Source organism: Diplotaxodon limnothrissa, linkage group LG3 (genome assembly GCF_057381915.1).
Source record: "Diplotaxodon limnothrissa isolate DT_005_m linkage group LG3, D_limnothrissa_male_GT1.1, whole genome shotgun sequence".
In the NCBI taxonomy this organism is placed as follows: Eukaryota; Metazoa; Chordata; class Actinopteri; order Cichliformes; family Cichlidae; genus Diplotaxodon; species Diplotaxodon limnothrissa.
Genome location: NC_140598.1, coordinates 11,802,209 through 11,827,705, shown reverse-complemented (window position 1 = coordinate 11,827,705; position 25,497 = coordinate 11,802,209). Strand labels below are relative to the sequence as shown.

The following is a 25,497-nucleotide window of genomic DNA, read 5'->3' as shown; positions in this document are numbered from 1 at the left end:
TGGTTCGGACTGCCAGGTGTGGTTCCCGGGGTTCCCGGGGATTTTGACTAGAGACCGGCTCACCATTATAGGAAAAATCATAAAGCCTCTGAATGAAAATAAACACTGTTGTGTCAGTGATGTACACTGTTCTGATGGTATATATGTATCAATCTATCAATTGTTTGTTGTAAGACTCAGATAATTATTTTTTTAAAAGCTAGACATTTTAAATGAGAATAAGAAAGTATTTCTTTGTGCCCCCCTTTCCCTTTTAATGCCCTACATGGACCCCTGGCAACACTTTGCTAGACCCGCCCCTGCACAGTTACCAGCTGTCAGCTACGTAAAAAAGGATCCTGGTGTTATTTGTCTCTCAGAAACAGTTCATAACTTCCCTTCAACTCATTCATGTCACCTAAAAGGTAAACCTGTTTCTCCATCACCTGCTCAGTTCTGATGATTCAGTAAGGACATCTCCTGGTTTCATCTTCATGTTTCCCTCTCACCAGATAACCACACTGAAAATATAAAAAACATCATTGGCCAATTAAAAACAAAAATTCACCATCGGTATGCCCGATGGCCAGTCCAGCTATGGTCGTGCCATCAGTTAACCCTTCACGTGGCAGCTGTGACACGCGTGCCCAGGGTTGCCGACCCCTGCTCTAAAGCATCTGATTTGGATTCCTGAGATCAAATATATTTTCCTTTGGCTTTGTTTTCTTCCCATTTGTGGCTTTAATGTAGTGTTGCATCCTGTTTGTTTGCTTCCATCTGTATACATGTCCAGATTCACTGTTATGTTTCTATTCTTACATTGCTGTGTGATCACTGTTCCCTCTGCTGACTGATGTGACCTTTTGTATCTCACACTGATACTTGTCATATTTGTATCTGCACCTAAAAGATAAAGTTTTCCATGCTAAAACACAGCTCCACCTCCTGCAGTTCTCCCTCTGAACCACTAGATGTCTCTGTTATCTAAATGAAGACGTGCAGCACAGCAACCACAGCAGCGCTCAGATCACACGTGTCCTGTTATTATGTATAAAAGCATGAAACAGGTGAGACAGGTGGGATCAATATTAATGTTGTGGAAATATATGAAAAAGCAACAGAAGAGTGAAAACATTTCGTGTTTCTAGAAAGATCTTTCAGCTCACAGCTGCTCACAGACTGTATTTACAAGTGACAAACTGCAACTCTACAGTACATCTACAGTATATATCAAATATATTCTGTATTCAAATCTATTGAGTGATGTTTGAAAGTCTTTCCAGGTGAGTTTGATCCAGGAGGGTCTGAAGCCAGAGTCAGACAGAGACTGTGCAGAGACTGTAGAAGGACAGAGCAGCAGCAGAGCAGTCCAGATACACTGATGATCCTCTGTCAGATCCAGAGGGACACACAGGGATGATGCTGGACTCTACATTGTGTCTGACAGTGGAGCTGTTCTCAGAGCAGTTCACTCTGCAGCACTGACAGTCATCTGCACTTCTTCTCATTCCTCTGTCAGTCACTGCTGGATGAAGCTCTCCTCTCCACCTCCCAGTAACATGGCCCAGTCAGAGCGTCTCTACACACAAGCTGCTGCTGCTTCAACCTCTCTGGATCATCAGGACACAGCTCCTCCTCTCTCAGCACACACACCGTCCTGTTTATTGCCATGGTTCCCACCTGCAGAGAGAAGAAGGAAGAGCAGAGGAGATAAACGAGTGTTTCCAGAGACTCTTCATCAGCTGTCAGTCAGTGATGCAGCACATCCAGTATAAAGAGCAGCAGGGACTTCAGTGCTGGGACTGTACTAGGACTCATTGTTGCTTCACTTTTTCTAATCTTTGGATTTTTATTGAAGTTGATGAAAATGTTTTTCCCTCCTAGTTTGAGTTTGGACTTTCATTCATTAGAAGAACCTTGGTGTGTCCACTCTGAGCTCTGTAGGAACCCCAACAACAAGCCCAACAATCCAGATGGACGGTTCCAGCTGTTAACTGGAGGAATTCCATCCAAACATCTGCTCTCACTAAATTCTTCCTCACCTACAGACTGTGTTCTTCACTGCTTTAAACTTGGAAATGAATGCAGTCATTGGTCTGCGTGCTGCTTTGTTCAGAGAGCTGATTGGCTGTTGACAGCGTTTGATCAGAGCGTGTCAGCCGTTACTATGGTGACCATAAAGGCCAGAAACAGGAAGTGTTTGTGTCCAATCCTGAAGCCTGTCACCATTCTCCTCTCACAGCTTCACTGAGAAGCTGCAGCTTTACAGGAAACACTGAATCTTTGTTTCATACTGACTGTGTTTAGTACAATACTGCTGACAGCACCACCCACTCACTCCATCACTCTACTGACCTCAGAGTCTCCAGTCTGTAGTCTGGACTCTGCTTAAGATCAGACAGCTGCTTCACATCTGGATCCTTATGGTTGTTTCCATACAAGTACAGATCTCTCAGATGGGAGGGGTTGGACTTCAGCGCTGCTGCCAGATAATCACAGCTGATCTTTGACAAACCACAGTCCATCAATCTGTATAAAGAGTGAAAGATGTAAGTTTATTAGACAAAGTGTGAGCTTGAAATCATTCAGTGTTTCATCATCTGTTCAGAGCTGAAGAAGGTTCAGAATGTAGAAGTTTAGAAAATGGAAACTCCAAACAGCTGAAGCCAACAGGAAGCAGCTTCAAACAGGAAACTGTGCAGAGTTTCAGACTATATGTCCTGATGCAGCCAGTTGGATTTTGGAGATTTGAATCTCTGTTCTGTGACTAAGTCCTTGAATCATTTCTTCCAGTTGGTCCAACAAGACAGACTAAGTATTGGACATGTGTTGTGGCTCCATTAGGGGAGCTTCTAAATGTGATGTGATGGCCCCTCTGGGTCTGTCAGGTCACAGGACTGAAGAGAGCTCAAACTGGGCACACAGTTGTTCCAGTCTGGACCAAAGACTCTATACTGGGACTGAGAGACTGCTTTGACTCCACCCACTGGGACTTTTTAAAGGCTCATGTTCTCACTTAGATCATCGATTTCTACTTACATTTCTTTCTGGGAAAAATGGGGATTACTTTGAAAACAGGAAGTATTTTCCCCAATAAGCAGCCCTGGATTAGTAAATCACTCCAACATGTTCTCAGGCAGAAGAAGCTGTCTTGTTATGAGGGAGAGAAGAAAAAGATTGAGGCACAGAAACTTGTTGAAAGAGAGATAAAGCAGCTAAAATCAGGTGTAAAAGTAAAGCAGAGGATGAGCTGAATAAAGGACACTCAAGGCTGGCTTGGAAAGGAATGAAGTCCATGGTGGGGATGCAGAACAAGGAGCAAAGATGAATGTGATGCTGAATCAGCAGAAGACTTGGACTCATTTGATTCCAGCTTTGATATCATTGATTTCAATGAAGAGCTTTGTGATTGTAGCAAAGGGCTGGTAGCTCTGAGAGTCCCACTGATGAGGTGTTTGTGTGGAAATCTCTTAGTGGGATCAAGGAGAGAAAAAGCCCTGGTCCTGATGCTGTGGGAGGGAAATGATTGAAGTGTGCTGTGAGGAACTGACTGGGAGATTTTCACACATTTTCCAGTCCTCCTTGGAACAACAGGAAGTTCCCAGCATATGGAAACAAAGGTTAAGTGTCCTATGGCACTCAGTAGGGATGGGCACCGGTATCCGGTGCCATTATGGCACCAGTTCAGACATAAATGGTAGTAACCAGACCGAAAAGCAACACACATTTTGGTGCTTTTTTTTCCTGAGATGTCATACATTTTGGATTCTAGCCAATCATTTTACCTTTGCAAGCCTAGTAGGCAGTGCAGGTACGTACTTTCTTTTAGAGCAGAGCTACAGATTAAAAATGCCCAAGGCGAAGCGGTCAAAGGTCTGGCTGTACTTCACAGCAAAAGATGCAAACTCAGCAGCCTGTGCTTTAAGGTGATACTGTGGGTGTGGTGCCTGTTATCGGACCCGGAGTTAGCAACATCCCCCAAGAACCTGAAGAGGAGAGTCCTGGCCCCTAGCCCTGCCAGTGTAGCAGAAATGATGACGGATGATGATGGCAGTAGCAGCCGTTCTTCTCTGGGTGAGTAGCTTAATGTTGTACGTGTGCAATTTACGTTGAGTAGGCTAACCACGTTATTACATTAATGCATGTAATGTGAACTAGCAAACACCGTCGTAGTTACATGCGGCTGTTGTAGGAATGTTTAGCTTATTTTAGAGTTTAGAAATGTGTTAACATAGAATGTAGAACTATTGTAGAGATACTGACAATATCTATACAATATCTATACATAATACTGACAATGCCCTCAATATAATAAAGGCCTCACTGTGTCGTGAACTTAGGAGTAGATTGTAGGAGACCCCTCCCCTACTTGAACTGTGAAAGTAAAACAGAGAGGAGTTAATGCTGAGTGGAAATTCCCCAGAGAATGTTTGGGTGGGGGTCTCAACATTTGTAACTGGATAACTGGTCTGGAAGGGAGATGGGTTTTATGACCTAGGGAGTCACCTACACCCACAGTGTTTTAACAGTCACGCACACACATCCACACGCACACTCACTCATGTGCACACACATACACACAGGTATGCGTACACAGTCACACACGAGCACTCAAATAGACACGCAAAAACGTGCACATGTAGGCATTCATGTGCTCGTGCACATAGACACAGACACAGAGTTTGCAGCACACCGTAGGTGGTTTTATGATAGGGTCGCCCCTACAAAACTGTGTTTCACAGACAAAGGGGTGAAGATTTGCAAATGGACACACCGGCCTCGTCTTTCCTTCTAGAAGTGCATGCTTAAATGAAGATAAATAAAGATGAATAAAGGTTTTGTGAAATAACTACTGAGTTCCGGTGCCATCTCTGGAAGTTTCGACGAATAAAAGAACCGGGGTAAAACTGATTTCGTAACACTGTCTTCATGTTTGATGGCAGATGGTATCGGATAAAACCTAAACGATACCTATCCCTAGCACTCAGTGATGATGGTGCTGTGGCCCCACCACCTCCACCTCTTTGTAAAGGAACTAACTGTCATCTGAAGCTTCAAATGGAACTAAGACTTCCTCCACTAGGTGGCAGTGTCTGATGAGAAAGTGTTAGTGGAGCTGGCCTGGAGTCAGAAACAGGAAGATGCAGGATTTGGGCTGAAATGGGGAAAAGTGGTTCGCACTAGTGCCTTAAAGCAAGAAGGTTGTAGGTTGAAGCTTGTTGGCCTTTCTGTGGAGGTTGGATGTTCTCCCACAGTCCAATGAAATGCTGCTTAGGTTCATTGGTGCTTCTAAATTGGCTGTAGGTGTGGATGTGAGAGAGTGCTTCTCTGTCTCTCTCTGTTGGCCCTGTGATGGACTGCTCACCTGTGCAGGTGGACCACGCCTCTTGCCCTATGACAGCTAGGGCACAGGCTCCAGCCCTGTGAGCCTAAGCTGAATAAACAGTTAGCAAAAATGATTTATAGATGGCCTGAAATCCCCCAGTTAGCAGTTTGGTAGATAGCTATGACATGCTAATCCCATCCAGCAGCTGTATTCTACCTGTAAGCTGATCCCTGCTGAGCCAAAGCACTTTTTCATATACAAATTACAACCTTTAATAGAAACCTATTGGTCAGCAACTTATTAGCCTGCTGTTAGCTTCATTCCACAGAAAACTGAGAGAAACTAACAGAGTTGATAAAGAATAAAGAGAAATGTGCTGATTTAAAGCCTTTGAAGTGCTTCAGATGATCTCTGTCCACTTCTGTCCACTCATTCATTCATGTAAGCTTTCTAATGCAGCTTTGATCTTCACAGTCTGCTTCATGAAACTCATTCTAACCCTGAATGTCAGAGTGTTCCTCCTTCTCTTTCCCATCATTCATGCTGGCAGTGGAGGAGATTTGGATGTTGGACTGTGTTTTGGATGATGTGTGTATGTTTGTGTTGGACTGCTGTCTGTAAAGCAAACGCACATTTTGCTTTGGATTTCAGTGTCAGACAGACTTTAAGGTGGAATGAAGAGTTGGAGAGTTTCACAGTGAATTATCCAGTGGAGGATTTTTCTTCTTCTTTGAAGGTTTGAAATGTGAACATTGTTCTGCTACAGTGTGGGTCAGTATAATATCAGCCTGATGTCTGCAGTTTAGTGTCAGCACAACTTTCACATCATATTCATCTCAGCACTACTAAAACATGCTGACTGACCTCAGAATTTCAAGTCCACATCCTGGACTCTCCAGGAAACCACACAGATGCTTCACTCCAGAATCCTGCAGCTTGTTGTTCAGGCTCAGGTCCAGCTGTCTCAGATGGGAGGGGTTGGACTTCAGCGCTGCTGCCAGATAATCACAGCTGATCTCTGACAAACCACAGTCCATCAATCTGTATAAAGAATGAAAGATGTAAGTTTATTAGACAAAGTGTGAGATTGAAATCATTCAGTGTTTCATCATCTGTTCAGAGCTGAAGAAGGTTCAGAATGTTAGAAGTTTAGAAAATGGAAACTCCAAACAGCTGAAGCCAACAGGAAGCAGCTTCAAACAAACACAACAAGAGAAAAAACTCTGAATGTTTCACATTAAAGTCGTACATTTATCATAAAAACAGGACAAAGACTTGAAAAAGTCGTGTTTTTCCTTCCAGGAACCACAAGGCTTCACTTTTAAAGGTGAAGTGTGAAAGAAATGGACATATTTGAAGTCCAACACCTTTTTCCAGTCACATTATTAAAGCAGACAAACTACAAGCTCACCTTTTTCCAGTCACATTATTAAAGCAGACAAACTACAAGCTCATTTTCATTCCAACAAGTCATCTTCTGACCTGGACTAACAACACTGGTCTCTATGTGCAGCTGGCTGTGAGACCAGTGCTCAGGGAGCGTCTACAAAGTGCAACACTGAAAGAACATCACACACTCATTTGCTTCCAGCACTTTCACACAAACATCTACTGTCATTATTGTCACCAAACTCTGTGGATCCTTTATTGCAAATTTAAATGGGATCAAATGGTCAGACAAAAGAGGGTTATGAGGAAATATGATGAAATGTTGTGTATTAGCAGCAAGTTATTGAATCATTTTCCTCAGAAACCAAACGAAATGATTGACAAACATGTTTTTACAAACTCAGTGTTGGACTTGGATCAGCAGGATAAGCTGATGTTTAAAGGCATTTGAGTGTCGCTGTATGAGAGTCCAGTTATTACTCAATATTTATGGATGATGTTCTTTCAGTGTTGCACTTTGTAGACGCTCCCTGAGCCTCACAGCCAGCTGCACATGGACCAGCTGACATTACCCAGCATTAGAGGCAGGTGTAAAAAAATGGATTTTCCTATTTAAATGGTTTTAATTTGAATAAAGCGATGTTGATTCATTCAATCCTGAATCGATTTTTAATATAAATGTATTTTGCCAGAATCTCAGGTTAAAGCTCCCAAAAGTATTTCAACAACAAGCAAACAGATAAAACAGTAAATGAGAGCAGCTAAACACACAAAGATGGAAACACAGAGCGTGGATCGTTCACTTGACGGCACGTACACGGACACGCCGTCGGGGCTGAAAGTGGACAGCTCACAGATCCTGAAGCTGCAGGTTTCATCTGTCTCCAACCAAAACTGAGTGAACCAGCAGCAGAAGAAGATCCAAACTATGCTTTATGTTTGATGAACATCGTCATGAATTCTCTCTGACTTTGACGTTTACTTCCTGCACAGCTCTCTCTCTCTCAGTGTACTTCAAGAACAGTTTACCTTCAAAAATCTGTTTCCTGCATTATTCACTGCTTATTACGCACCAGTCTGCTGTTGTGTTCACTGCTGTCGGCCTCCGAAAACAAAGCCTCATTTCTGCTGTTCAATACTGAAGAAATTTAAACCTTTTAAAATGATGACAGATTACAAACTCTCAGCTGTGTCTGTAATCAAACCTCTGTAACTTTGCTTCACTTCAGCAGCATCAGCTCATGTTCACATGTTGATTCATGGTTTGCTTCAGTTTTTGATGGACTGCAGAATATTTTGAAGGTTATCTGCTATAAAAAGCCAGAATAGGAAAATCTGCTTCATGTGTTTCTGTTTGATCCTCAGTGACTTTGACACAAAGGCCTCTGCTGTGATGATCACACCTCTGATCAAGTCTCACAGTGTCAGCTTTGTTTTTATACATATGGATATGTGCTGATAAATGATCAGAATTATAATATTTCCCACTCTCTGTGTGCCGTGACCTTTGACCTGCTAAAGACAGTCAGCTGTGGATTATTCATTGTTGTGTCTGATACTTAGAACTGTGAGGAAGAACACTACACAGGTAATCAGGGTCCCCTCTCTCTGAATCAGGAAAGGTGGGCAGGCCGCGTGTGGGCCGCGGGCCATACGTTGAGTCTCACTGTTTGAAATGTGAACATTGTTCTGCTGCCGTCAATGGACTAAACCAGAGAAGAAGAAAACAGACTTTACCATGAAGATCCTCAGTGTGGATCAGTATAATATCAGCCTGATGTCTGCAGTTTAGTGTCAGCACAAGATGATCTCTGTCCACTTCTGTCCACTCATTCATTCATGTAAGCTTTCTAATGCAGCTTTGATCTTCACAGTCTGCTTCATGAAACTCATTCTAACCCTGAATGTCAGAGTGTTCCTCCTTCTCTTTCCCATCATTCATGCTGGCAGTGGAGGAGATTTGGATGTTGGACTGTGTTTTGGATGATGTGTGTATGTTTGTGTTGGACTGCTGTCTGTAAAGCAAACGCACATTTTGCTTTGGATTTCAGTGTCAGACAGACTTTAAGGTGGAATGAAGAGTTGGAGAGTTTCACAGTGAATTATCCAGTGGAGGATTTTTCTTCTTCTTTGAAGGTTTGAAATGTGAACATTGTTCTGCTACAGTGTGATTTCTGCAGTTTAGTGTCAGCACAACTTTCACATCATATTCATCTCAGCACTACTAAAACATGCTGACTGACCTCAGAGTTTCAAGTCCACATCCGGGACTCTCCAGGAAACCACACAGATGCTTCACTCCTGAATCCTGTAGGTTGTTGTTACTCAGGTCCAGCTCTCTCAGATGGGAGGGGTTGGACTTCGGTGCTGCTGCCAGATAATCACAGCTGATCTCTGACAAACCACAGTCCCACAATCTGTGTAAAGAATGAAAGATGTAAGTTTATTAGACAAAGTGTGAGATTGAAATCATTCAGTGTTTCATCATCTGTTCAGAGCTGAAGAAGGTTCAGAATGTAGACGTTTAGAAAATGGAAACTCCAAACAGCTGAAGCCAACAGGAAGCAGCTTCAAACAAACACAACAAGAGAAAAAACTCTGAATGTTTCACATTAAAGTCATACAGTTATCATAAAAACAGGACAAAGACTTGAAAAAGTCGTGTTTTTCCTTCCAGGAACCACAAGGCTTCACTTTTAAAGGTGAAGTGTGAAAGAAATGGACATATTTGAAGTCCAACACCTTTTTCCAGTCACATTATTAAAGCAGACAAACTACAAGCTCATTTTCATTCCAACAAGTCATCTTCTGACCTGGACTAACAACACTGGTCTCTATGTGCAGCTGGCTGTGAGACCAGTGCTCAGGGAGCGTCTACAAAGTGCAACACTGAAAGAACATCACACACTAATTTGCTTCCATCATCCAACCTGAAGAGGAAACAGGGACGCCTCCCCTTCAAAGTAAAAGCTGCTCCTTTTGGACACAGTATCAAAGAAAGTCTACAGTATAACATAGAAAAGACAGAACAAAGTTTTGGTTGTTTTTAAATTGTGCAGAAATGAAACTACACTAAGCTCAATTATGTGACAGACATTTCATCCCATGTCAGTTTGGCCTCATCCTGGGCCAGATTATCCAGCACACACTCTGACCACAGGCCCAGGGGCCACGCACAGCTGGGCTCCATCCAAGAGACAGGAAACAAACCAACACAATAATAAAAAGCACCATGTGATCTTCTTACATCTTCAAGACAAACATAGTAAAAACATGAGCATATTTGTTTCCTGATAAAATGATGTGACAGGTAGAACAGAGTAAAGTGGTGGTGTTACAGCCTTTCTCCCCTCTGCTGCCGAGGCTGTTAGTCTCTCCCAAACTCAGCTACAGGACTTCCAAATGAATGAAAGCAGCAGAAGTGGCTTTACAAATGAAAGAGGAAGAGGAGAAGAAGAGGAGAGGGAGGCCACCCTGACCATCACTCCAGCTGAAAACATCACACTTCCATTAAAGTTGGTGAGGAAATGTTGAGCAGGATGAGCTGCTGGCTAATCTGGAGGCTGTAGCAGCAGCTCACAGTCACAGTGGATTTCCACTCATGAAAAAGCTCTGGCTGCTTCATTTCTCATCTCATATCAGAGACTTTAATGCTTCACTGAAGCTGTACTGTGATGCTTCCATATTCCAGTGAGGCCTCCATAATGATTTCAGCTGTTCTGTACACACACTGTGTGCCCTGTATGGCTCAAAGTCTCTGCAGCCTGTTTTTATCTGCTATCATCAGATCTTCATCATCCTCATTCACATCCCTCACACACTCTACAGCCTCATCAGCACTGACTTCATCTTCACTGACTGATGGAGCACAACATGAAGCTGTGGAGGCTGAAACACTGTCCTGTCAAACATCTCCCCGTCACCACTCCACTTCTGTCAGCCTTTAAATGAACCCTGCTCAAGTCTGTCACTTCTGTTTGGAGCCAAAAGGAAAAACTGTTGTTCAGTCGTTTGGAAAGACAACATTTCTGAAAGCACTCAAACTTCTTCACATTTGTCTTCAGACACATCCTGAACATTTAGGAACTAAAGAAAGTTTCAAACATCAATCAAAGACCTGAAATATAGAAAAACAAAAACAGCCGCAGTCAGTGAACTCACCTCAGAGTCTCCAGTCGACAGTTTGGACTCTCCAGTCCAGCACACAGAAGCTTCACTGCTGAATCCTGTAGCTTGTAGTTGTTACTCATGTCCAGCTCTGTCAGATGGGAGGGGTTGGACTTCAGAGCTGAGGCCACAACTTCACAGTGAGACTCTGAGAGTCGACACTGAGTCAGTCTGTGATGATAGAAAATATAAAATGTGTTATTATAAAAGCAGAAAATCTGCATTATAAACACAGACTGAATGTATATGAAGACAAAACAGAGTGAGGTCATAATCTGATGAATCTGCTCTTCACATCTGTGCTTCAGCTCCTCTTACTGTGTTTGACATGACACAACGATTGAGTCTCTCTCAGACCTGCAGACTTTTAATGAGAATCTTTGTTTGGCTTTAATCTGCAGATGAAGGAGGAAGATGGTGTCACATTTAGGCTTCCATAATGTCCACAGTCTGTCACTGAGATCTGATCCAGAGTCAGAGTGAAGACACACATTTGGACTGTTTCCTGTTTTGACTCCAGAACATTTTGAATGAGTTCAGCTCAGTGAAGAGTTCCAGCTGGAAAGATGATCTCTGTTTGCTACCTGCTGTCAGGTACGACTGTTCACGTCCACACGCAGGAAAAACCTGCTGACTGTTACCAAACGGAGCAGAAATCTCATCACTGGACAATAATGATGAATGAACTCACAGCTGCTGATATCAGATCTGATTTCAGGGGAACTAAACACAGAAATGATTGGCTCATTTTAGCTTTCTGAGCCATTATCTGCTGCTGTGTCGCTAGTTGGCAGAAAATGATTTGTATTCCTGTTCAGGGCTTCAGTGTTTATGAGTCCAGATCCAGGTGACAGCAAGTCAAAATGATGTTACCTGTCTGTGTCCAGCAGCAGCCTGTATTCACTTTGAATATTGTTATAACCTGACATGGATCAGTTTGTCTTTGATTGGTTTGTAAATGTCACTGTTTCCATTGGACCTGAGTGACGTACAAAGACAGAGAGGGAGAGAAAGGAGAGAGAGGATGGAGACAGCAAAGAGAGAGCAAACACAAACAGGTGAGAGTGGACAGGTGACCAAGGTCAGCAACCAATCAGAGAGCTTCTGTTTGACCCACAGTCACTGATGATGACTGCACATAACCAAGCAGTGTGTTACTCTGATATCAAATGTGGATCCTGCTCTTATAATAATGATCATCAGATGATATTATTGTGTTATTTTGTAGCTGAATACGATGTTTGTGTGATTATCAGTGAAAGAAGCAGTGAGGAGGATGGAGAGAGAGAGAGGACAGAGGGTGAAGTTAGAAACACTAAAAGGATTTTTCATGGATTTCATGGATGATTTGAGTGATTTCCAGCAGGACACTTAAACATGTCAGTGGACGTCCTAAAGAACATATTCACTGATATGAAACGTGTCATTGAACATGATTAATATCAGTGGAAACATGGTGGAAACAGCTGTGACTGCATGGATGTAACACACTTCAAATCTGTTCTCCACTCTTGGATTTGGGATCCATGGAGCTGCTGCTGAGTCTGTACAATAAAGGAATGGTGTGGAAGGTTGCAGCGTACGGACACAAACACTTTGTGGTTACAATCTGATTTTATTTTTAACATTAAACTACTAACTTACACTGATCAATGATGTTAATGATCACATCTGGACTCACCCAGCCTTTCTGCAGTTCCTCACAGCTGGAATCAGTCTCTGTCGTCCCCGCTCTGATGTGTTGTACTTCTGCAGGTCCAACTCATCCAGAACCTCCTCTGACATCTGCAGCATGAAGGCCAGAGCTGAGCACTGGATCTCAGAGAGTTCCTTCTCCGATCTGTTCTCTGACTTCAGGAACTCTTGGATCTCCTGAAATAATGAGAGGTGGTTCATCTCCATCAGACAGTGGAAGATGTTGATGCTTCTGTCAGGAGAGATTTCATCACTGTTCATCTCCTTCAGGTTGTTGATGACTCTCTGAATGGTTCCTGAACCATTCTCTGTCTGACCCAGCAGACCTACTAAGAGTCTCTGGTTGGACTCCAGACAGAGGCCATGAAGGAAGCGAACAAACAGGTCCAGGTGGCCATTTTTACTCTCAAGGGATTTTTCCATGACTCTCCTCATAAATACATCAAGTGATTGGAGATCTTCGTCATCAAAAAGACTGGAAATCATCTTGATTAAAGATTTTGGTTTAAGGAAGTTCTTCAGCACCTTTGTCTTCCTGTTGGTGTGACAGTGGAACATGTAGACAGCAGCCAGAAACTCCTGAATGCTCAGATGAACAAAGCAGTAGACTGGTTTCTGGAAGATCACACACTCTCTTTTGAAGATCTCTGTACAAACTCCTGAGTACACCGAGGCCACTGTCACATCCAGACCACACTGCTTCAGGTCTTCTTGGTAGAACATGATGTTTCCTTTCTCCAGATGTTCAAACGCCAGCCTCCCCAGCTTCAGAAGAACTTCCCTGTCAGCCTCCGTCAGCTCCTGTGGACTCGTCTCACGTCCCTCATGGTACTTGTTCTTCTTCCTCTTTGTCTGAACCAGCAGGAAGTGTGAGTACATGTCAGTCAGGGTCTTGGGCAGCTCTCCTCTCTGCTCTGTAGTCAACATGTGCTCCAGAACTGTAGCAGTGATCCAGCAGAAGACTGGGATACTACACATGATGTGGAGGCTCCTGGATGTCTTCATGTGGGAGATAATTCTGCTGGACAGCTCTTCATCACTGAATCTCCTCCTGAAGTACTCCTCCTTCTGGGCGTCAGTGAAGCCTCGTACTTCTGTTAGCCTGTCAACATATGTAGGAGGGATCTGATTGGCTGCTGCGGGTCGGGAAGTTATCCAGACGAGAACCGAGGGAAGCAGATTCCCCTGGATGAGGTTTGTCAGTAGCTGACTGACTGATGACTTCTGTGTGACATCAGACAGCAGCTTCCTGTTGGTGAAATCCAATGAAAGTCTGCTTTCATCCAGGCCATCAAAGATGAACAAAAGCTGAGAGACAGCCAGCTTCTCTGCTGTGACCTTCTGTAATGTTGGATGGAAAACATGGAGCAGCTCCAGAAGACTGTACTGCTCATCTCTGATCAGGTTCAGCTCCCTGAATGAAAGCAGAACCACCACACTGACATGTTGGTTCTCCAAGCCCTCTGCCCAGTCCAGAGTGAACTTCTGCACTGAGAAGGTTTTTCCAACACCAGCCACGCCGTTGGTCAGAACCACTCTGATGGGTCTCTGTTGGTCAGGTAAGGCTTTAAAGATGTCCTGGCACCTGATTGGAGCGTCATGGAGGGCGTCCATCTTGGAAGCTGTCTCCAGCTGCCTCACCTCATGTTGGGTATGAACCTCTTCACTCTGTCCGTCTGTGATGTAGAGCTCAGTGTAGATCCTGTTGAGGAGGGTTCTACTTCCTGTTTCATCACTTCCTTCAGTCACACGTTCACATCTCCTCCTCAGACTGATCTTATGTTCATCTAAAACCTCCTGCAGACCAACATCTGCTGAAAGAAAGAAAAACAATGAGACTAAAGAGAAAGAAAAGTCTTCAATGTCTGAACAACACAAGAAGTCCAGTTTTCAGAAATGAGTCCATCAGCAGACAGATGTTCAGTCTTACTTTGTACACAGCTGCTCTGACTGGCTGTCTGCAGTCCAGCTCTGCTTCTGGATCTTTCTCCACACTGTGCAGAAGCTCTGATGGTGACACAGAAAAGTCAAAGTGGAGATACTTCTGTCCACCTTTGATTAGACTCATTATAAAAAGGAAAACAAAGATTGAACACAGTCATGTTTCCAGTTCACTGACTTACATTTATTCCATGGACACTCACTCTAACCTGAACCACAGCTACAACCCAACATTGTTGAGGCCTCATCTCCTCCTTTCCTGACTGTAGAGGTTAAATATGCAACAACCAACAAATAAAAGAATTTGGTTCATTTCAAAGAAATTCACACGGTGACCAAGTAAAGTAACCGTAGTAAAGGAGACAACAGCCTGTTGATGGTGGGATTATTTGAAAGATTTGCTTTAGTCACGTCACCAAATGCAGTTGAACCACCCGTGGATCCATGTTTGACCATTCTACCACTCTGAGCTCTGCTTTTTAATCATTTCATTATTATCATCATTCATTTATTCATTCTTTGGAGGGGGGCTATTTCCTAATGCCGCCCTAATAAGCTGATGTTCAAGGGGAAATATAACAGAAACTGTTATTCATTAATAAATTAACAGATAAACTGTGAAGAAGAAAAAACTGAGATTTAAAGGAGAGAGTGAGAAACTTGATCATCCATCCTCATAATACATGTTTATCAGTATCTGCTGTGACCATACTGCAGTAATAACTACAAGTCTACATTTCTGTGACTGTTGATCAATCACAGCAGGAATCTGAGCTCATCTCTGCACACAGAGCAGCTTCAGCTCTGGGATAAACTGCTCGCTTCACGTCCTTCTCAGCTCACAGACACTCATCCTGATATTTTCCTTTAACATTTGATGGTATAATTCATCTGAGTTTACACTTTATCTGCATGAATACAGAAAAACAGACCCAAACACCAGAAACCATCAGTTTCACCATGTAGAATATATTGTTGTTTCCTTGCTTTTAATTCAGAGAAAAACTCTGATTTTGATTTTCTCTGTTCTCTTTGCCACAGCCCATCCCAGCAGCAGCTGAAGCAGCTGACTGTCACAACACTGAATAACACTTTAGGAGGAACGTCTTGATGCATTCTCAATCATCCAGGAAAGTAAATCTCCAAAAGTTGATTCTGTTCATCTGGTCGTAGCGTAAATGTGGTTATCCCAGCTGGACTTTTATCAAAGCTGGAAAGCCGCCTAAAGAACGGTCCAGCCGATCCAGGAAAGAAGGACAACCGCTGCCTAAGAGAAAACCTGTAGCTATCCCATATGTGTCAGGAGTATCGGAGCAGCTGAGACGCATTTTTTCTAAACACCGGGTCTCTGTGGCTTTTAAACCCCAAAACACGCTATACCAAAAACTGGTCCACCCCAAGGATCGGGTCCCCCGACACAAACAGAGTAACATAGTGTACGCTTTTAAGTGCCAGGAGGATTGCCAGGATTTATACATTGGGGAAACCAAACAACCTCAGGCTACAACACAGAAGAGCTACCTCGTCAGGCCAGGACTCTGCAGTCTATTTACATCTACAGGCCAGTGGACACTCTTTCAAGGATGAGGATGTACACATCCTGGACAGGGAGGAACGCTGGTTTGAGGGCGGAGTAAAGGGGGCCATTTACGTGAAAAGGGAAAGACCATCTCTGAATCGAGGAGGGGGCCTAAGGGTACATCTGTCACCATCTTACAATGCTGCGATTGCAGCCATTCCCCAACTCTCTGTGAATGGTACTCATGACCATTGATCAGTGGTCATGAGAATTTGCATAATTAAGATTAAGGAACTGACCTCACAGCCCATTGTTCCTTCAGTGGGCTGGTTTCAGTCATTATGCAAATGTCCTGTTTATAAGATTGAAACCTGCCGTCAGCTGAGGCTGAAGGAGTCACTTGGATAAGAGACAAAACGTTTCTCCCACAAAACGCTACGAACAGATGAACAGAATCAACTTTTGGAGAAAGTTGAATCAGTATTTCAGCTTTAACAGGGTATTTTAACACAAACATCAGTCCTTCTACTTAAGTATGTTTGACACTTTGTTTACGCCTAAATTAACTTTACTGTTAACGAGTTTTCATGTTTCTGTAATCCACCAGTGTGCTCATGCTTTTTTAAGTGAAAACTTATTTTTAATGATCAAATATAATTATTTTTGTTATTTGTGGATTTTAAATGTCCTTGACAGAGACAGATGATGATCATTATCCTGCACTGTGGTCTCAGGTTTGGTCGAGCTAGCACAAAGAATGGCTATGTTGAACTTCCTCCTGGGATCCACACTAAGAAGTGAGTCCAACATTAGCAGGGTCTCGTTCCTTTATCTGGATTCACTTTAGCATTCACAGTCACGTGAAGCTTGTTATTAACTCGATAAGTCAACCCAGGGTTTCAGCTGAGCGCTCACATGAAACACATGGTGTTGGCAGCATCTGATCAATCATATTCATGGAGACGTGTATCAGCAACAGAGCAGCTGAGTTTGCAGAAGGAAGTCAAACTAAACCATAGGCTATATCATACCACCTGAAACACCTGAGTGGAAGCTCCTCCCTACACTGTGTTTGAAGCAAAGCACAAAGGAGACACCTGCTGGAGCAGCTGGAGTCCTACAGACACTCAGCCTCTTCACTACACAAACACCTCCTACAACATCCACTCTTTCCACTCTGACTGCTGTGTTTGTGGAAACACTCCAACACACACCGCTTCACACACCAACATAGAAATGTGTGTGAAAAAGAGCTGAGCTGATATTAAACATGAGGATTTATTCAAAAATACAGAGTCAGGAACAACATCTAGACACACATTACCTCTCAGCAGCAGAAGAACATCCTTTAAAGTTTATAACAAAATCCTTCGACATGTTGCTCTTTAAGGAAACACAGCTGGGTTCAGGTCCAGGAGATTCTGGCCTCTTATTGATCCTAAAAGAAAAACAATAAATGTAACAACTTCATGAGACAGGAAGGAAAAACTGAAAATATTAAATTAAAGACATGATGAACAATCTCATAAAAATAATGTACACAGAGCTGGAATCTGAATCAGAGTCTGAATCAGGTTCAGGTCCATGTTGGTTCCTGTGAATAATGATGCAGCAGTGATGTGAGTGCTGAGCTGTGACATGGAGAAGAGTCATGGACAGTTAGAGATGGTCATCTCACCTCTGAGCTTTGGTCTGGCTCTCATGTTCCCCACACAGAGTGCTTTTAGAGGGAGGGACTCCCTCCTCTCTGTCCTCACACTGATCCATGATGCTCAATTCACATCAGCTCACACACACTTTCTACCTTCACCTGCAGAGGAAACACAAATCATTCATGTGCACATAAACCAAAATCCTCCTTTCCATCATGCGTGCTGTCCAAATATCAGCTGAATGCAGTCAGACAGCAGTGTGAGGCACAGGAAGCTGCCATCAGCTGCTCTACTTCTACTATCAGTCCACTAGATGGAGCCATGAAGCACACATGAGGCATTCACTGACACACACTGTTTCACTGTGACTGGAAGTTTAAGTACATTAAGCCTCCACTCATCTACATTGTGCTTACAACCCACTGCCCCCCATCTCCTACCCCCATCAACCTCCTGGGGCCAGGAATGACTGGAACTGAATTGGAAACGGGCGTAATCAAACATAAATCTGTTATTCTTATCCAACCTGTCTGCCTGGACACAGTTTGCTGACCGATCATGGAGCCTATGATTCGCTTGGACAACAACTTCATGAATGTGGAAATGAAACTGAGTGTCAGCTGAGTGTCGAGCAGAAGAGGAGTCAGAGAAAAGTGACAGAGCTGCTGACTTTACAAAGAAAACTAAAACCATGTTGAAGAGATTAAACAGATAATACAATCTAACAACAACACAGCTGCTGCTGCAGACAAAACACATGTATGAGTGTGTGACAGGAAAAGCACTGAACAGAAGTTTACTATTAAAAATGCAGCATGTTGTAAAACGTTTGGTCAGTGAGACTGAAAAATGGCTGCATGAGTTACTATTGTGAACAAACCCCTATAAGAACCCTGATATTACCTGAATAAGATCAAATCCTGATACGTAGTGCAGACCTTGGTAAGAGATACGGTCCAACTGGAATATAAACCTTTGGTGTGTTTAATCCAGTCAGTCTCTGAGTAACTCCACTCCTCTGCTTTCTGTTGGAAGAGAAACGAAAGTTTGTAGCACGATCCTTTTCCTCAGAGGCCTGTGTTGGATTTATATTACATCTAAGATAAAAAATAATTCACAAAGTCTGCTCTGTCCTCCTGTCCTCCCTGCAGTCTCTGTGAGCTCCGCAGAGTGATTATAAAGACCCGGAGCTCAGAGTTCCTCCAACACCGTGGTCAAGTGTGAGCCACGCCTGCCACCCGTTATCTGCCAAACTTGAGCTTCAATGCTAAGTTTTACGGTAGTGCTGCTTCTTATCCCTTTTTGATGATCACACACATAACAACACACATGATTTTCAGGAAGTTAACAGAAATAAAGCCACAGTGTCATTTGTTTTTCACTCAAGTTGTCTTTTCTTCTTAATTTTTCTGGTAATGCTTCTTCATTCATGATTCATTCAAATGTAAAATAACTTCAAAAAATGTAAAATATTTCTGAAAATCATCTTTTATAGTTGAAATTCAGTTCTCATTTGGCTCAGCTGCTCTTTCATGCATCCATAGTTTCACCTCAAACTGCTGCTTGAGACACGAGAAATTAAAGAACAACTCTGTTCAAACGGAGAAACTTCAAAGGAACTCAATAATGTCATTTAAATGGTTTCAGGTAGGTGTATGAAGGTTCTGTATTAAATCATATATGATAGTTGACATGAAATTCATGAGATTCATCTTCTTGGACATCCACAGTGCACAATTCTGTAGAAATGAAATCTGTCATTTCTAATCAATTTCAACATCAAATATCATAACATTGCATCAAAATGCGTAAAAATGATTCTTGATAGCTGACCTTAAAGTCTCTGTGCATTCTTCCTCTGGGTTACCTTCTCTATATATTTGCAGTTTAACCACCAAAAGCTGCAAGGTTTCAGAGAAATAGAAGGAACGTTGTACTCAAATTTAATAAGATTAATTTAATAAACAATAAAAAAAACTTTGACAGTTGTCATAAAATTCTTAACAAACTCCTCTTCTGTCTGTAGCTCAGGAGTTAGAGCAGGTCGTGAACTAACTGGAAGGTTGGTTGTTTGATACGAGATACTAACCCCAAGATAGAAAACTCTTCTGCACAGGAAAAGTCCTTGAATGAGTCATTTGTATGAAGCACTTTGAATGCTCAGAGTAGAAAAGCACCATATCAGAACCAGCCTCACCCACTTGTGATGGGTGGGTGGCTGTGGCTCAGGTGGTAGAGCAGATCAGCTGCTGATTGGAAGGTTGGTGGCTCGAACCTTGGCTTCCCCAGCCTGCATGCCAAATATCAGAATCAGAATCAGAATACTTTATTGATCCCTGGGGGAAATTATTTTTTGTTACAGTGCTCCATTTTAAACCAACATTAAGACAAGACAGACAATACGCTAACTAAGAATAGTACAATATATACATATATATACATACATACATACATAAGTCACTTATAAATAAATATTTGGAAAAGAAACATGTGTAGTTGTAGCAGCAAACAGTGTGTTAAGTGGATGCGTTGTACAGGGAGATGGCCACAGGCAGGAATGATTTCCTGTGTCGTTCAGTGGTGCTTTTCGGCAATCTCAGTCTCTCACTGAACGTGCTCCTGTGACTGACCAACATGTCATGGAGTGGGTGGGAGGTGTTATCCAACATTGTCTTTATCTTGGACAGCATCCGCCTCTCCGACACCACCTTGAGGGAGTCCAGCTCCATCCCCACAACATTGCTGGCCTTACGGATCAGTTTATTAAGTCTGTTGGCATCTGCGACCCTCAGCCTGCTCCCCCAGCATGCAACAGCATAGAGGATCGCACTGGCCACCACAGACTCATAGAAAATCCTCAGCATTTTCTGGCAGATGTTGAAGGACCTCAGTCGCCTCAAAAAATAGAGACGACTCTGGCCCTTCCTGTAAAGTGCTGTGGTGTTTTTAGCCCAGTCCAGTTTATTGTCAATGTGTACTCCAAGGTATTTATAGTCCTCCACAATGTCAACACTGACCCCCTGGATTGAAACAGGGGTCAAGTGTTTCCTGGTCTTCCTGAAGTCCACGATCAGTTCCTTGGTCTTTGCCACGTTGAGCTGCAGATGATTCTGCTCACACCACGTGACAAAGGAGTCGACCACAGCCCGGTACTCTGTCTCATCATCCCTGCTGATGCATCCAACCACCGCAGAGTCATCAGAAAACTTCTGAAGATGGCAGGTCTCTGTGCAGTGGCTGAAGTCTGTGGTGTAGAGGGTGAAGAGGAAGGGGGAGAGGACAGTCCCCTGTGGTGCCCCTGTGTTGCTAATCACCTTGTCAGACACACACTGTGGGAGACGTACATATTGTGGTCTTCCTGTCAGGTAATCAACAATCCAGGACACCAGAGAAGCATCCACCTGCATCGCTGCTAACTTATCACCCAGGAGGGTCGGCCTGATGGTGTTGAAAGCACTGGAAAAGTCAAAAAACATGACCCTCACAGTGCTCGCCGGCTGGTCCAGATGGGTGTAGACACGATTGAGCAGGTAGATGATGGCGTCCTCTGTTCCGAGACGAGGCTGATAAGCGAACTGAAGGGGATCCAGATGTGGTCTTACTATGGGTCGCAGCTGGTCCAGGATGAGCCTTTCCAGGGTCTTCATGATGTGGGAGGTCAGTGCCACGGGCCTGTAATCCTGGGGGCCACTGGGACGAGGCGTCTTTGGTACAGGGACGAGGCATGATGTCTTCCACATCACCGGGACCCTCTGCAGACTCAGACTCAGCATAAACAGTTTATGAAAGACTCCACACAGCTGGGGGGCACAGGTCTTGAGGACAAGGGGACTCACTCCGTCTGGTCCAGCAGACTTGCCTGAGTGAAGTCTCCTCATTTGCATCTCAACCTGGTATTGAGTGAAGGTGATGGGTGGGGGAGGGGTGTCAGGAATCTCACAGGAGGCAACATGTGAAGAGAGAGGCTGGCACAGTGGTGTGGCTCTGGATTCCAGGCTGACTGCAGGTGAGGTTGTGGGGGTGGGAGCAGACACTGTGGTGTCGAATCTATTGAAAAACAGATTCAACTCGTCGGCTCTATTCTCACCTCCCTCAGCTCCCCTGCTGTTGGTTGGCCTGAATCCAGTGATGGTCTTCATGCCCCTCCACACCTCTCTCATGCTGTTCTGCTGGAGTTTCCACTCCAGCTTCCTCCTGTAATTGTCCTTAGCCTCTCTGATCTTGTCCTTTAGTAACACCTGGACCTTCCTCACCTCCTCTTTGTTGCCCCCTCTGAAAGCCCTCTTCTTGTTGTTGAGGAGGGCTTTGATGTCCTTAGTCACCCACGGCTTGTTATTTGGGTAACAATGAACAGTCTGAGCTGGAACAATGGAGTCGGTGCAGAAAGTTATGTAGTCTGTGATACACTCAGTAAGCCCATTGATGTCCTCGGCGTGAGGCTCACAGAGTGTTTCCCAGTCGGTCACCTCGAAACAGCCCTGTAGTTCCGCTATTGCCTCCTCTGACCACCTCCTAACAGTCCTGGTGGTCACAGGTTCCCTCCTCACAATTGGCACATAGCGGGGGGTGAGGTGAATCAGGTTATGATCTGACCTACCAAGTGGGGGGAGGGAGGAGGAGCTGTATGCATCCTTGACGTTAGCATACAGTAAGTCTAAAGTTTTCTCTCCCCTGGTGGGACAGTCCACATATTGTTTGAATGTTGGTAGTGTATTGTCCAGTGATACATGGTTGAAGTCACCCGAGATCACAATAAAGGCACTCGGGTGCTGAGTCTGTAGCCGAGCTATGGCAGAGTGGATAGTGTCACATGCAGCTGTGGGGTTAGCAGAGGGGGGAACATAAACAGCCACCAAGATGACGTGAGAGAATTCCCTGGGTAAATAATACGGCCTGAGTCCAACAGCACACAGTTCAGTGTCCGGGCAACAAATCCTTTCTTTGATTGTTATGTTGGCAGGGTTACACCACCGGTTGTTAACTAAAACAGCAAGCCCACCTCCTTTACGCTTACCGCTAGCGATGCTGTCCCTGTCCGCCCGAACAGTGTGGAAGCCTTCCACGGAAGCATTCTCATCGGGAATGACCTGGTGCAGCCATGATTCGGTGAAACACATCAGGCTACACTCTCGGTATTCCCTCTGACTCCAAGTTGCCCTCTGATGATTAGTTTGCACTTGTGTTTAGAAGTGCTTGTGTGAATGAGGCCTGTTGTATAGAGCACTTTGAAAACTCCAGGAGAGTAGAAAAGCACTATATAAGAATCAGTCCATTTACTACATGTCCGCAAAGTTTCATCTCCAACCACTGCAATATTATTTGTTAGGATCGCTGTTCTCTCCGGGTACTCCGGCTTCCTCCCACCGTCCACAGACATGCAGCTTGTGGGGATATTTAGTTGGATAATCCAAATTGCCACTAGGTGTGAATGTGCGAGTGAATGTGAGTGCGAATCGTTGTCTGTCCCTGTGTGTTGGCCCTGCGACAGATTGGCGACCTGTCCAGGGTGTACCCCGCCTCTCGCCCTATGACAGCTGGGATAGGCTCCAGCGCCCCCGCGCCCCTGAAAAGGATAAGCGGAAGCGAATGGATGGAGGATCGCTGTTTTTTTCCTCAGGGGTTTGTGATGCCTTTTTGTCACGGCTGGCGGAGTGAGCCGTGTGGTGTGGAGGAAAAGGAGGACCCAAAATGCAGCAGTGATGATACGAGTGACGTTTATTTACAAAGGTGGCAGTGGCAAAAAAACAGGCAACGAAGCGTGAGTAATGACCAGTGTTGGGAAGGTTACTTTTAAAATGTATTCCATTACAGAATACAGAATACATGCCCCAAAATGTATTCTGTAACTGTCAGGGTCCCTGTGCCTACCCGGTCGGCTCAGTACGGCTACATATGTTTTGTATTCCTTTTTTTCTTTTTCCCTGCTCTCTCCTCTCCCCTCTCTCCCTCCTCCCTCTGCCTGGGCGGAGCTTACCTGCGGGCTCCTGCCCTTGGCCCACGCACCTGTGGCTCATTACGAGTGGTCCGGCTCCTTTATAAGACGGCAGCCCTGTGTTTCTCGTCGCTGGACCGTTGCCGACTCTCGTTAGTGTTAACCCCAGCTCAGTTCGTTCTCGTGTTTCCCTAGCGATCTTCTTACAGTAACCTTTTGCTTCTCTGTGAATAGATTTCCCTGGACCTGCCCCTGTGTTACCTGAGCGATCAAGTGTGTGAGGATTGGAGCGAGCTTTTGTGTTTCTTGTGGAGTGTGAAGAGGAGCGTGGAGCGTGGATGGAGTGAGGACTTTGGAGCGTGTGTGGACTGCAAGTGTCTTTCCCCCCCCCCTGTTCGTGTGTGGATTCCTGGAACCCGTCTTTTCCCCACTGTGTAAATAGATCACCTGGTGCTTCTGTAAATAAAAACCTTTATTGTTCCCTACTCAGAGCCTGCGCGTGAGTCCGTTCAGTCCCGTTGTGACAGAACGGTCCAGCCACGATGGACTCAGCAGGCTCGGCGTCACCCGCCCCAGCCCCGGTCTCGTTGGATGAGCTGTTGCAGCGACACGAGCATATGTTGATGCGGCTCAGTGGAGACGTTGCCGCTTTGTCTCTGGCTCTCGCCCAGCGGACCCCGTTGACTGACTCTCCGCCCCCGCCAGCCTCTCCGGCAGACGAACCCATCCCGGGCGCGAGCGCGTCTCAGCCCGCGAGCGCGTCTCAGCCCGCAAGCGCGGCCCAAACTACACCTGTGGTCGTCGGGCATCAGCCTCCCTCTCCTGAACTGTTTCATGGTGAGTTGGATAAGTGTGCAGGATTTCTCACACAACTCACTTATTTTTTTCGTCAGCAAATTCACTGGTACCCTGGCGATGGAGATAAGATTTCCTTCTTTGTGCAACTGTTACGTGATCGCGCTCTACAGTGGGCCCAGGCAGTGCTACGATCCCACCCCGACATCTCCTACCCCGAGTTTTTGTCTAAGTTTAAGTGCGTTTTTGACAAAGGATCCGAGGCTGCCGCCGCCGCTCAACGCCTGTTAAATCTTAAACAAGGTAGACGCAGGATGTCGGATTATTCTGTCGATTTCTGGGTTTTGGCTGAGCAAACGGGGTGGGGGCAGGAGGCACTAAAGAGTGCCTTGCTTAATAACATCTGTGATGAATTAAAAGGCGAACTAATAATGCATGACCTGCCTGCCTCTCTTGACTCTCTAATGACTCTGTGCATTAAGTTAGACGATCGCCTTCAGGCTCGCAGAAACCTCCGGGGGCGGGCCTTTCAGGAGCCACGGGCGCTCTTGGGCCCACCAGCGGGGGAATGGAGGGCCCAACCCAGTGCTGCCCACAGTGGCGAGCTAAGCGAGGAAGGCGAGCAGCCCATGCAGCTGGGTCGCTCACGGCTAACACCCGCGGAACGTCAGCAACGCATGGTCTCTGGTGAGTGCCTGTACTGCGGCCGTAAGGGCCACTTCATTGCCACCTGTCCATCTCGACCAAAAGGGGGCGCCCGCCCGTAGTTAAGGGAGTACTGGTGGGCGACCTATCTAGTAAAAGCTCCCTTCCACGCTTAACGTTACCGGCCAAGTTAACGGTTCACACAAAAACCCATTCTGTGATGGCGTTAATTGACTCTGGCGCGGAACAGAGCTTTATCGATTCAGCCCTCGCGGAAAAATTAGGGGTTGGGTCTGACCCTCTACCTCATCGTTTACATGTCACCGCCTTATCTGGGCAGCGGCTGCCTGATATAACCCATGTCTCAGAGCCCGTGTCACTCACACTCTCCGGCAACCACACCGAGGTTCTAAGCCTATTCGTGTTTAAAGCTCCTCAAACACCGCTTGTCTTAGGT

The 25,497-nt window shown here is 44.8% G+C and overlaps 3 protein-coding genes across 3 annotated transcripts in view; all 3 read right to left on the bottom strand.

Annotated features, from left to right (window-relative positions):
• Positions 1-2,321: 2,321 nt before the first annotated feature.
• LOC146634537 (ribonuclease inhibitor-like) lies at positions 2,322-11,217 on the bottom strand. Its single transcript, XM_085349906.1, has 3 exons — positions 10,856-11,217; positions 6,170-6,346; positions 2,322-2,508 (listed from the first exon to the last, which is right to left on the bottom strand). Exons 1-3 carry the CDS (start codon positions 11,131-11,133, stop codon positions 2,322-2,324), a joined length of 642 nt encoding a protein of 213 aa, XP_085206032.1. The 5' UTR covers positions 11,134-11,217.
• Positions 11,218-11,643: 426 nt separating this feature from the next.
• On the bottom strand, positions 11,644-14,216 carry LOC146634536 (protein NLRC3-like). The gene is made up of 2 exons (XM_085377581.1): positions 12,543-14,216; positions 11,644-11,840 (listed from the first exon to the last, which is right to left on the bottom strand). The coding sequence occupies exons 1-2, from the start codon at positions 14,168-14,170 to the stop codon at positions 11,777-11,779; spliced, it is 1,692 nt and encodes a 563-aa protein (XP_085233707.1). The 5' UTR covers positions 14,171-14,216; the 3' UTR covers positions 11,644-11,776.
• A 3,120-nt stretch (positions 14,217-17,336) lies between these two features.
• The window catches only part of LOC146634532 (uncharacterized), a 156,102-nt gene continuing 147,941 nt past the window's right edge, over positions 17,337-25,497 (bottom strand). Inside the window, exon 5 of the mRNA XM_085377821.1 lies at positions 17,337-17,454. Coding sequence (XP_085233947.1) covers positions 17,337-17,454 — 118 coding nt within the window. The remainder of the gene's footprint in view (positions 17,455-25,497) is intronic.

Excerpts from the sequence above, each read along its gene's own strand:
- LOC146634537 (XM_085349906.1), bottom strand. The coding sequence starts at position 11,133 with ATGACCTCACTCTGTTTTGTCTTCATATACATTCAGTCTGTGTTTATA. Across the intron at positions 6,347-10,855 it reads TGTCGACTGGAGACTCTGAG|ATTGATGGACTGTGGTTTGT; the intron begins GTGAGTTCACTG and ends TTCTTTATACAG. Across the intron at positions 2,509-6,169 it reads TGTGGACTTGAAATTCTGAG|ATTGATGGACTGTGGTTTGT; the intron begins GTCAGTCAGCAT and ends CTCTTTATACAG.
- LOC146634536 (XM_085377581.1), bottom strand. The coding sequence starts at position 14,170 with ATGGACGCCCTCCATGACGCTCCAATCAGGTGCCAGGACATCTTTAAA. Across the intron at positions 11,841-12,542 it reads AGGAACTGCAGAAAGGCTGG|GTCCAATGGAAACAGTGACA; the intron begins GTGAGTCCAGAT and ends TACGTCACTCAG.